This window comes from Melanotaenia boesemani, chromosome 11, assembly GCF_017639745.1.
Source record: "Melanotaenia boesemani isolate fMelBoe1 chromosome 11, fMelBoe1.pri, whole genome shotgun sequence".
Taxonomy (NCBI): Eukaryota; Metazoa; Chordata; class Actinopteri; order Atheriniformes; family Melanotaeniidae; genus Melanotaenia; species Melanotaenia boesemani.
In genome coordinates this window covers 25588365-25601601 of record NC_055692.1, presented here as the reverse complement: position 1 = coordinate 25601601, position 13237 = coordinate 25588365, and the positions used below count along the sequence as shown (strand labels likewise).

The following is a 13237-nucleotide window of genomic DNA, read 5'->3' as shown; positions in this document are numbered from 1 at the left end:
GTTATAGGTGGGGTTTTCTCTGCGGCTGTGCAGCTGTACTGGTATGTCACCTGAACTTCTCCGACCTCACACTCACTGCAAGTATACGTTCCTGCCTCAGTGTTCTCATTCCTTTATAAACATGCAATACACTGAAGCAGGAACATGCTTCATTATTAGTCATCTGCTGAAGTAAGGTTGCAAGGTTGACAAGCTTTTAGCATTCTAACACGATCAGAACAGTAAATCAATAATCTTAATGTTTGGTAGATATCTTAGCCATAGTCACAGACTAATGCAAACAGCTGGTGATTACATCAGCATTAAACACAAGTACATTGCTAGAGGAAATGTCACGGGATCACCAGCACTGTTAGGGTTTATTCTCTTGAGGCCATGAATGTACCAAATGCAATGAAAAGTCATTCAAACGGTGTACTGATTTAAAAGCCATGCTGACAGCATAGATAAAAAAAAAACCCAGATGTAAATGGAAATCTTCAATAAAGCCTTTTGCTCAAGCAAATATAGCAGGACTGGAAATATTACCATGTAAATGGTCACTGATGGTATTTATTTAATGTTATCAGGAGAAAGACATTGTTTATTCATCAAACCAGTCAACTTTGGTCAATTAGCAACTTTAACATTTTGAGAATGCACATTGGACAATGACAACAAAAGCTTTATGGTCTGAACAAAATAAATAGCAACTTTGCTCATTTACAGCTTGGCTGAAGAGAAAAAACAAATAACAACAAAAACAAAACAAAAAAAAAACAAAGGGTTAATCTTCATATTTAAAAAAGGTATATGGATGAGTTGTGATACTCATGAACTCACTAACTGCTCCACAAAAAAAGCTCTCCTTTTTAAATAAAGCTTTTCACTTTTAATATGTACCTTCAAGAGCCTGTTATAGTTAAATAAATAGAATGCTTTCCATTTTTAACATGCACATCCAATTTGCCTGGGGAACGTATTTACACTTCACTGATCCTACTTATCCGCCTAATTCTCCACTTTTTTCACCTCTAAACAATCCTTTCTCAGCACAAACTCTCATACATACACAAATTTACAGTCACTCTTGCAGACATGCTGCACCTATTTACTATTAGCACAATATCTAAACCTATGGCAAGTGATCAAAATGCTAAAGGGGAACATGGAACTCCAAGTAGTGTGAAGAAGAAACAGTCCAAACACCACATCTTTACCGGGGGTGGGGAGCTTACAAAAGGTTTTAGTTTACGATTGATCATGCACTGTATAAACTCACCGTGTTATTTGGTTTAAGTGTGTAGTGGCTTCAATATCTACTTGTTTTCTTTAAGTGAACAGAGAAAAGAGTAATATCTCCTGTGACAAATAAGCAATCCTACCAAATAATCTCTAATAATAATTAAGTCTTCTTCCCCTTGATTCTTCGCTCTCCTACTACAAGTGGTTTTACTATCTTTGAGTAGGCTTCCGCACACAACCAGGAGCTACTACAAGGGATCTTCTTCCATTGTTGTCCATTGTTGTGTAGAAACTCCTGGGCATCGCGTTTTAGGTTGAGATGGGCAGTTTATTCTGTGCTGATGCTTTTTTTTTTTTTTGCTTCACTTTTTTTCATGATGCAAAATAAGAGTTCTGCATGGAGTAGAGACGGTCGATGGGGTTCCCCACGCGGGCCTGCATGGAGTTGACTTCTGATGACGCCATGAAGCAGTCGCTGAGACTGGTTAAAGATGTGTCACTGTCTATGTCATGGAATGCAGAGTCATTACCTGTGAAAAGAGAGAACACAGAGATAGGTGTTAGGGTTTAAAAGAAGAAGCGTCAACAAAAATAAAAAAATAAAAAAACAAAACAAAAAAAATCCACGGTGCTCCAACTAGGAAATTAGCGGACTCCTGAATTTGGGATTTATAGCAGGGTTGGGAAATTATAATCACAAATAGTCACTTTGAGAAATTGTTGTTGTGTGTCATCACAATTGTGAAAACAGTTTTGTTAGATATCATCAAACCTCACTTTTTGCTGCCCTCGCTGGGACAATTGTGGTCTGTGAGGGAGCATGTAAACAAGGGGCATCCTCCTAAAAGATCTGGTTAATAGCAACTGTTTACGCCTTTCATAAAACCTCAATGTGTTATTTCTCTGGGGGGAATAGTTAACTTTATTACACTCTGGATCTTAATGATAGTGTTGCACAAAATGGGGACAGTGTTTTGAGACATATCTTTTAATGCCTTGCCAATATTGTTCTGCTCCCCGAACCAAAGGAGAGTGATGAGACAGGGGATTTGGTTTCTTACTACTGAGAAGAACTAAATGGAAGCAAATTATAAGGAAGTTATGAACTTCAGGAAATGGTCCCTCTGGGACATTTTGAGGACATTGCTAAGAAATGTGTTATTCCAGTTACATCCTGTGGAGTAATACTTGATTGACTGACTTTCCCCCTTTCTTGTTTGTATTTTAATTTTCTTCTTGCATCAAACAGGAATCAGAGACTTGTTGGTTTTGTTTTCCCATTCTGATTCACTTGCTCATACACTTCTCTTTGGATTGCAGTATTATCTCAAGCTGTCCACACAGACCACATGTTTTTACCAACATTAGGAAACATCATCAGTAACACGGCATGTCTTAGAAGCAGAGGCGAAGAGGTAAAACCATTTTAAACAGATTTGAAAAAGCACTTCAAAACCCAAGAGCTTATGAGAACATTTGTGTTATCTCATGTGGGAGGAGAAGCTGCTCGTTCGTCTCTAAGAGCAGCTTAAATCAGGGAGCTGTGGCCTGAGCACATGTCCCACACTCAGGAGCTATGAGGTTGATCAAGGGACAGGCATGTGTGTGTTGGGGGGGTGTGGGTAGGAGTTGGTGGATGCTCACCATATGGGTTCATATGATCCCCGGGCATCTGTGGGGGGGTGAGCCCTTGTTGGAACGGGTCTGTGCTGTAACCGTTCTGATCCATGGAGACCAGCTGCTGCTGTGGTGGAGCTAGTGGTGTAAAGGAGTTCATCATCCCCTCCATCCGATTAGACATCACCTCTGCAAGGCAGTGAGTAGAAGACTTTAGATGAGGGGAAAAGCAACAGAGAGCTATTGTGTTTATGAGAAAACGCTTCAAAACATTCAAATATCAAGAATAGATTTCTTGCCGGTCTCTCTGTTAGTATTTCCATGGAAACCTACAGTAGTATTCCCTGAGACTTTTCCCACAATTTTCTTTGCAAACACTGCTCTTGGCTAACTGACTGAGGGACACAAAGCTTTTGCCGCTTCATCATGATGCCCATCCCCCTACGCTTCCCTTTGCAAGGGTTGTGCAAAACAATGTCTGTCATTCATTTTATTTGGTTTCGAAACTAAATTTCCGACTCACTTCTGAGGAGCCCTTGTTTACCCACTGACATATTTGTAATCTGTTATGCAGCATAACAATGCAAATTTGATTACAGTGTAGGGTATCTTATGGAGAAACCCCATATTTTTTGATTCAGTGGTCATCGAAAAGATGTACTCACACTTTTTTTGCAATGAGACAAAAAAACCTGAAAGTCTCACCCAGATGTGCTTAATGACATGAAGCAATACGTTCAACACAATGCATAATAGCTCAACAGATGAATTCTTTCTCGTTGATTGAAATTTCCAATTATGTTTCCACATCTGAGTGGATGAGCCTCCACTGTGTGCTGGGCATGTACAGTGTCGTACCTTGGCCGAGCCTTTGAGAATTCTGTTGTTCTTGTTGTTGCTGCTGTCTTCTTGCCAACTTCTTCATCTGAAACCAAGGAGTCAAAGTTGTGAGGAACTCCCAAAACTAACATGCTGTCTTTAATTTAAAAAGGATGCTCCTCGCTATTCACCCTTGAATGAACTGCATGAAATCTGTATCTGAGTGCACTTCATTGTCAAGAATCAAAGGTTTTCACAAGATAATCATCAGAAAAGAGGAGGGTGTAGACATTTAATGCATGAGTGAGCTAGATTTGCAACTCTTCGCTCTGGTCTTTGCATTTGCGAAAGGAATGCGGCGATAAGTTTAACACACATAGTTGGGGAGATTTATTAGCTGGACTTTAAAATTTTTTACTTTTTTTTGGATAAGACAAAATGCCCTGCATTAGTAGCTCTCACCTTAGCTCTCTGGTTCTGAAACCACACCTGGACCACCCGAACACTGAGCCCTGTCTCTGCAGCCAGTGTCTCCCTCACCTGAAAACATCCAGGCAAAATATGTTCAGCATCACAAAAGAAAACAAAACACTCCACCCCTGCCACATTTTCCAGCCAGCACACTGCTTCTTGGATTTACTTTGATTTCAGAGTACACTGAATCAGTGCAGCGGTCTTTCTGGAGTTTTTGGTTATTGCCTCTTCAAAGCATTGGACCGAGTGCAGCGCCTGTTTTAGGGGCCAGGCTATGGAAGCAGTTCTCTTATCCCAGTGTGACGTTTGGTGCAGACGGACTGCGTTACAGCAGCCTGCCTCAGTTAACATAGAACAGAATACTGCTTGCCACTTCAAAGCAAGCTCGGAGGCGGGGGAGATTTTTTTAATTTGAGAATTTTATTTGTTAAACTACTGTAGGGCTCGTGGTCAGCATCTAAATCTCCATTACCTCAAAGCAAAGAAAATAAAAAAAAGAAAAATCCCTGTTTTATTATAGCTGATAAAGCTTTGTCCTACCTTTCTGCAGGGTTTTGAAGACACCTCAAAGGAGGCCTTGAAGGCTCGTCTCTGTTGAGTGGTCAGAATGGTACGTGGTCTTTTGGGCCTCCTTGGATCCTTCCCATCATCCCCTTTCCCTTGGCTTCCAATGCCTTTCTCTGGCTTGATGTCCAACTCCTCATCATCACTTTTCTCTGAAGAAAGAGACATTTTTTGGTATCATCAGCACAAACTTGAACTGACTACACCCTTTTAGTTGGTGACAGTTTGCTGATAAATATATTTTCATTCCTCTCTTTTCTGGGAGATTCACACAGCACAAAGGACTAATCAAAAGAGACACATGTGTTTTTGATCCTTTGTTATCAATTTATTACAAAAGGAAAAAGCCACATGTATGATTAGACTTACAGAAGTCTGTGGAGAGCTCAATGAAATATGCCCATTAGTCACTGAACTGGACACCGTGTCATTTGTTATTTATTGCTCTCAGCTTTGTCTGATTTACACTAAATCAGTCTCTGATAAGAATGCTGCATCAAATGTGACTTGGAAAAAAGCAAGACGGGCTCATGTGGGAAATAGATCCCCCTGTAATGCAGTAAGTAAATGTAGGGTTTTGTTCTATTTTAGTTTTTAAAATAATGACATAACATATTTGGTTTTCCAAAAAGGTTTACTGTGAACAGCAGGAATTTACAGTTCAGGCTAGAAAACCTGGATCATTATATACATACATACATATATATATATATATAGGTAGGTTTATCTGCAGTCATCACAAACTAAAATGCATACAAATGATGCATGTATGATTGCACTTTAGTATTAAAAAGCAGGCAAAGAAGCTGCAGATACATGTCAAATCCCTCTGTTACTAATAAAATGTATTAATTGTTTCTAGTTTATTTAGATTTTTAAACAGTTGCAACTTCCAGATTTGGGTTGTACCTGTTGGGCTGATACCACAGTAGTCATCGCTAATGACTGGACTAAAAATTAATCTAAATTGTCATTCTATGTGACAATGAAAACAACTGTTTCCAAACCTGAGTGAGCGGCGCTGATAACGAACTTTAATGATTTTGGGTTCTAGTCTTTGACAGGATTGGTTCACACATGATGGCTTGCTGTCTCCTGTCATCTGGTTCTGATATCTGTCTACATTTCTGAGCCAAAAACCTATGTTTCGTCTTCCACATGGTGAGGTTAACCTCTGTTCATGTCTACATTGTCTCTGTCTTGAAATCCGAAGATGTGTACAGAAAGACGTGCCTGAGCGGCACGCTGGGACACAAGTGAACAAGAGGGACACGGAGCAAATATTCCCACAAGTTGACAAAAGTTGACACAGGCACAGATGTATTTGACAAATTCCCTGCTTTTGTGCATGTTTAAATGTGTGCCAGATGGTAGTGAACAGTGAGACTTGGCGAAATGCCTCGTTGTGTGTGCAGTCTATAGGGGAGGAACACTAGAGCTGATAAGAGTGGAAGCACAGGCTTTCTGCAGAAAGGCCCCAAATCCCTCTGTCACTCACCATGATACAGTAATTTAATTCCTTCCAGCAAGATTCTGCCTATGCATGGATGACCATTTATACAGGGTGGCTTGGCTGGTCCTGTTTCCACTTCCTACTGTATTATAGACCTGTGCTTCTTGCTTGAATGAAAGCTACAAAAATCACCCACTGAAAAGCTGCAGATGTTAGAAGTTTTTACAGCCAAGATCTCGGGCATCTCAGGAAAAGATTTGGCAGCTGGAATTCTTTGTTTCTTTTAATATTAACGATATAATAATAAAGCCAGTAAGATTCAGTTTATATCCTCATGGAGGATGTCTGTGTTAGCTACCGGTGTGATGGAACAGAGCATACAGAATACAACACCTCAGTGCCATGTGATGGTAACACCACGGTGCTGTTCTCACTCCTGTGTGAGAGGGTGCAAGGGGCTCACCTGAGTCTGAGTCATCCGGGCTGACTGAGCTGAGTAAGTCTTTCTCTCTCTCGTAGTCAATCTTGCAAAGCAGCTGACCCTCCTTCAGGACAAACTCGTCGCCCTTCCTGAGTTGGCGGTCACACACGCAGCAGCAAAAGCAATTCAGGTGGTAGACACACTCCAGAGCACGCATCACAAACTCCGTGGGGGCGATCTTCTCCATGCAGCCACTGCACTTGGTTGCAAACAACCTAAAAGGAAAAAAAGGAAAGCATTAATTATTTTATACAAAAAGCAGTAGATTTTATTTCCACTGTTAGCTTTTTTTTTCTCTCTCTCGTCATGGTCTGTGGTCACAGTTCAGTAAAGCTTTAGCTGCCCATCAAGGGGTTTTTGAAGTTGGCTCGTTGACCCTGTGGGCAGACAAAGAGGTGACTCCTTTGGCAACAACTCATCTGTTAAAATTTCTAGGGTGGGCCCAGCTCTGCGTCATTCCAAAGTGAGCTCAGTCATGGGTGCCCAAACACCCTTGCAAATCAAAGAAAAAAAAAAAAAAGAGGCTGGATTGTGTTCTAGTGTGGGGATCACCAAACCTGATGAATCCAAAGCCTTTGAAGGCAATTTACCCATTTCTTTCATATCCAAAGTACTTTATATGCATCAGATACCATATCAGAGACTGTGATTCATTGCTGGCTACTGTTCATATCTCATCTTAGTGTCTAATATCTTGCCGTCATGGTGCAACAGTACCTCTATCACCATTTCCCTGACAACACCTCCATCTTCTTTTATATCCTTTCAGCGAAGATGTTTGCATTGTTTTATTGGTGACTGAGAGGCATTTAATTCGTCCTCTGTTGTTCAGAAGAAGCCACATTAAATGGAGCAAGAAGGCAGGGAGTGTGGTTGATCTTGTCCAGCCGTAAAGCTGGATTTATTAGCGGCCTCTTTGTTTGCCCTGGTCTGGAAGACAGCTGGCAACCGCCTATCTATTTGTGGTGAACATCTATTTCATTGTGCAAGGCAGGGAGGCAGCAAAGGAGCAATTGACATCATCTGCTGGTTCGAGACAGGGATGAACGATAGTGATGAATATAATGTGTAAATATGAGAGGAGGCAAACCAAAGGATGGTTTTGTTATGGTAATGCTGTTATAGGTACTGATTGAGTGCTGATATTGTGTGTGTGTGTTCACACGTGTGAGTGTGTGTGTATGAGCAGCTGTACGCTGAAAACAAGTGTGCTTTTTGTTGCTGCCTCTGCAGCTTCCTAAAATAATTGCTCATCAGATCAGAATCAGGAGAGCTATGCTTTATGTCATCTTAATTACATCACAACAATTAATAGTCTATTTTACTAGTTTCTAGATATCCATCCACTATAATGAAAATTACAACCCGTATCTGTCAGCAGGAGACAGGTACAGCATCTTCTTTTCCTTTTTCTGCATCTTGCAGCAGCAAAACAACAGAGATGTCAGAGCTGGCACTCTCAGGGTTCATAAAATCCTTTAATCTTTCATTTATTACAATAAGTTAAGAAGATTATTATTGAACTATGGAAAAACCTCAAGGATAATCCCTTGAAAAAGAAATTTTGGCATGTTTGTCAAACAAGGGTTCTTACTGAAGTGGCCTGCCAACCTGGATCTGTCTTCTAAACAAACTACCAAGTTTGGCCACTGAAAAAATGAAAAAGATGAGCAATCAAATTAAAAGAGAAGGAAATAAAAGTGAAAAACCTCATATTCATGAAGATAAAAAAGAAGAATATTCAGGGACTTGTTTCTTGGTTTTTAGAAGGATTAGAGTACTACATGCTGGGATTATGGAAAAGAGGTGATTAATCTGTCAAGACAAGTTCCCTGCTCTAACTCTAATGTTTAGCTAATGATTGCCGGCTTAGGCTCAGAATGAGAGCAAGAAGTTGAGGAAATGACTTGTTAGCACGGTTTTGATACATCCAGGACTCTGCATTCACCTACGACCGCTTTCTCAAATCTTCTCATCTAGATGAAAACATTCTCATTCAGCCGTCTTTCCTTTCTTCTTTCTCCTCACCAGGTCTAATCTTGTAAGCCATTATTTTTCTATTTCCCCTCTCTGTCACTTTGCATTATTTTTGCTGCTGTAATTCCTATTCGTCCCTTCTGGAATCTTCCTGTCCTGCTTTGTCCTCAGGTCTAATCCGGACTTTCTGCCTGTTTTCAGTCCCCGGTCCCCATTCTCAGTGGGGTTCAGATGGAATAGCCATGCATGACGCCCCTTCTATGGCAACCACACCTCCACAGGAAGGCAACGCCGACTTTTCGGATGGGCAGAGAAGGCCTTTGAGAAGCTGGCAGCAGAAGTAAATCCTTCTCTAAGGAACAAGGAGAATTAGCAGGGAGCAGTGGACTAGGGATTTAACCCTACCCCTCTCCTTTGAAAGGCACAGTCAGTCCCACTCCTGCGGCTAGCCACAATCAAACAGAGGAGGAGTGGGGAGGTGGCAGTGGGGAGAGGAGAACACAAACTCCCTGAAAGACACAAGCAGTGGATTGTGGAGGAGTCTAATCCCACTTTAATACCTTTCCAAGTTCAGCTGCTAAAGAATGCTCTTTAAAACAACACCACTGTGTGAGCAGTGAAGGTTGACCAGGGGGAGGCACGCCATTCAACCTCCCCAACATTACCTGATTAGTGGTTTGAGCACCAGGCTGCTGGGCCAGCATGCCAGCAAGAGACAGAGTGGAAGATGTAAATGATGCTTTTATATATAGAAAAACATATGGACAGGGGTTTGTGATACTGTTAGCTGGAGAACAGACTACACCACTCCCCGTAAAGATCTGCAGGGATATTAAAGAAGCTGTATGTGTGACTGAAATCAGACTTTAAGTGAGTTAAGTCATCATTTACCAATTTTGCCTTCTCCCTGTTTCCAGTAAAACTAAGACTTGTATCCACCCAAAATCCACTTTCTGGTCACTCAGCTGCTTTGGTCACATTACGCCCAGTGTTGCACTGGTGAGCTTGTCTGTATAGACAAGACAACACAAAGGGGACCACCAGCATGACAGACCGCATCCCAGCTCTTGCTTTTTCTCCTCCCACACCTGAGCGCACAGATCAAGTGATGAGACCCTCCTGTGTGGATCAATGACCACATCTCAAGCAGAGAGACCTGTCAATATTTACCCAGGCCTCCCTGGAACGGGTCTCATAAATGGGAAAAAAAAGAGCCCATCTCAGCACATACCTCATTCCCAGAGGAATCATTACATCTTTTTTTTTTTCTTTTAATCCTGTACTCACATACCTGTAATCCCATGTCTGCTCTTTCTTACATCATCTATAGTCATCTCTCCCTTTCTGTGACAGATTATCAAACTGTTGAGGCTTGTAATGTGACAGCAAAAGCAATAAAAAAAAGCATTATTAGGCAAACAAAAGCCAACAGTGTTATGTCCGATTAACTCTTTAGCTGCAGCTCAGGGACACTGGCTCTTCTTCTTCCCCTTTTCTAGGCAGTTTGAAGACCTGTGCTCTCTCCTTTTGAACAGATTATAGGCAACTTAAAGTGTGACAACATCCTAAGCTCCCACCACATGCTGCCAAACATTTCTTTGCCACAGACATTACATTTAATGCTTCTGCCACAGTGATAAGCATCAAGAGGATGGGGTGGGATAATAAAAAGGTAATAGATGATAGTAACTCTAATAAGAGAGGAAGGGGGGGGGGGGGGGGGGGGGGGTTGGGGCGGTATGGGGCTGCTTATGGAGCTTGATAATCATGCCACATTTAACAACATCAACATGTGCAACAGTCTCACCTACTCCCCTTTTGCTTTTGAACAACACACTGAGAAACACCATAACAATTTAGGGGAAGAATAGCCAGGGCCATTATGTCACCGCATCCCTTCAAAGACAGAGAGAATGAGGATTATCCAGGAAGCAGCTGTAAGCCATTACTTTGAAGATGGGTTCTTGTGTTTGGGGAGGAAACCCATGGACATGCCAATCACGTAGAGGTGAGACATGAGGCCCGTGAAGCAGGTGATGGATGAAGAGATGGACTGACTGTCAGTCTGAACAGCATGTTTTAGAGTTTCTTTTTTTTTCCTGTAAATGCAAAAAAATTAAAGCTTAATGTTTGGAAGACACGCTTACTCATCTATTTATTGATTTATATAAGATGCAATAAATAATTCCTATTTACCCTTAAGCTAAATATATAACAAAGATCAGAATTTTGTAAGCTCTCATTTGCATAAATTTTAGAAATTTGCAAACGAAAACCTGCTTTGCCCCAAGGTAAAATCCACCAACAGCAGTGGTGGAAATAAGTACATTTACAAAGTACAAATTTGATCTGCTTGTACATTACTGGATTTTTCTTCTCTTTTTTTAAATTTTTGACTCTCCGCTTTATAGAAATAGGTTTACTTTACTAGATTTATCTGACAGCTGTTGGTTACTGTTTAACCTGTTAGTTAATTAAGTTAAAATGGACAATTACTGTTTCGTGTACTTGTGATCTCATCTCAACTTATCAATCAATGCAAGATGAAAATGATTAGCAGTTGGACATAAAACAGCTAATGTTGAGTTGCTCCTCTAACATCTATAACTATACAACCTTATTTTGAACTTGAATTTGTATTTTTTCTACACTAAATATGTATGATTTTTATTTGGAATATTTTTGGTTCTGTTTAAGTACTTTTATTAAAGACATGGATACTTCCTATATGGATGCTTATTAACAACTAATCAGCACTTTTTTAAGCTCATTGGTGAACATCTTATTTGGTACTTGCTCAATAGTTTTTTTATTAGATAAAATTCTGGTAGTATTTTTTCTTTTTTCAAAACTTGATAGAACATTTGGTCTGATTCAGATTTTATGATGTCCTCATCTCTCCATCAGATTTTCAGGTGGATCCGTGTTGTGTTTGTCATCTGGAAAGACAACAAACAACTCTGCCACAGCAGGGATTTTGGGAACTGCCACTCAACCACTTCTCAGCTCTTCACGTAACACACTTTGGTGGAAATTGCCTTTTAGCAACAGTATCAAGAGCTTTAACTATAGAGGAAAACATTTGATCCCCAGATGTTTTGCTTCACATGGAAGAACAAACCTTTTCAACTTTGTTTCAGTGACACAAAAATTACTTTGTTATGTATGGTTCTGTTGTCCTCTTCATGCAGCACATGCTGGATGTTGGCCACACGACCCCAAAAATAGCAACCTGAATTTAACTAATCCGGGTGTGTGATTGCTTGCAGAGGCTCGGCTGATAAAAGCAGATTCCAAAAAGAGAGTTGAGCTTCAACACAACTGGTTTCAATGTGTCAGAGAAGCAGATAAAGTATTTTATTTTTACTTCTATAAAATCCAAAAAAAAAAAAAAAAGCATAATTGGACAAAATACAAAAAAAAAAAAAAAAAAAGAGAGAGAGGATACAGTGATAATGCTGTTTGTATGCACAATCTTATAGGCTGACCTTGTTTCTTTGTATCAGCATTTCTCTTTGGAGCATAGATTCATGGAGCGTAATAAAGCCAAATAAAAGGTGCCATCCTTCTGCTCCCAAGGGCGAGCTCCAGTCAGCTCTAAAAGCTGCTTAATCACCATCCCTTGCTTACTACATTAGCATAATAATGGCCTTTAAATTGAGGCTCTTTGTTTTTTAATTAAACTCCCAGCAGGTAAAAGTAAAACACATTAACAGGAGATGTGTACACCACTAATGGGCAAAAGGTGCCTTCTTCATCACGCAGCTCTGGCCACAGGGTTCTGCTTATTCTACGGACTGAGGCACAGCATCGGCTGCCTGCAAGCTCACAGGGGAGGAATGAGACATGCTGATTGCACTTGGCATGGCACAGATAATAGCAGAAACGTGTTCGATGTGTAAGAGGGTGCATATGCACCTGCCATGCCTCTCAGAGGGAACACACTCAGTAATAGCTGCTGATCAGAGCAATACTAAATCTATAAGATGGTGCCAGTTACAGTTAGTGTGGAGTGAAGTGTTTCCAGGATTGTCTATCCCACATGTCTACTGTTGTGAAAATAAATATGGCCACTTTATTTCTTATTGTATGAACTCCTATGTGCTGGAATGTGCAGCTCCTTGGACAAGTCCCCAGCCAGACTGACATCCCAGGCAGATCTATGCATAATGCTGCACTGCACAGCTGCAAAAAGAAATCCTAAGCCTTCATTCAAATGATCTCATTCCAGGGTTCACAGATTACTCAAAACATGAAATACAGCTAAGCATGAATTTGCATACCAACTACCTGCAAGAGCCCAAAAAGATGCAAATCATGTGCTTATCTTTTTATAATTTATGACACATTAAGAGTAAAGCAAGCATTTGTTGTTTAGTGGAAGCAACTGGATGCAAGTCAAACTAATGTTGGGTCAAATCAGAAATAAGGCCACACATAAATAATCAATATTACGTGTTCATATAAAGCTCTTAAAGCAGCAGCAGACTGCTGAGAACTGCCTTGCAGCATCACTGCTTCTCCTTCGCACATCTCTACTAATGAGTCGCTACAGGAAAACAGCATGGAAATAATCCTCCCCAGCCACACAGGTAGAACAAAGCTCATGGAGTGAAAAGGACAGTGCA

At 40.6% G+C, this 13237-nt stretch overlaps 1 protein-coding gene across 2 annotated transcripts in view; it reads right to left on the bottom strand.

Moving 5' to 3' along the window:
• Positions 1-532: 532 nt before the first annotated feature.
• The window catches only part of lmx1bb (LIM homeobox transcription factor 1, beta b), a 44188-nt gene continuing 31483 nt past the window's right edge, over positions 533-13237 (bottom strand). For both annotated transcript variants that reach the window (XM_041998427.1, XM_041998428.1), the window contains exons 4-9: positions 6615-6847; positions 4675-4850; positions 4123-4200; positions 3700-3766; positions 2869-3030; positions 533-1754 (exon numbers count right to left, since the gene is read on the bottom strand). In XM_041998427.1, coding sequence (XP_041854361.1) covers positions 1597-1754; positions 2869-3030; positions 3700-3766; positions 4123-4200; positions 4675-4850; positions 6615-6847 — 874 coding nt within the window. In that variant the 3' untranslated portion in view covers positions 533-1596. The remainder of the gene's footprint in view (positions 1755-2868; positions 3031-3699; positions 3767-4122; positions 4201-4674; positions 4851-6614; positions 6848-13237) is intronic.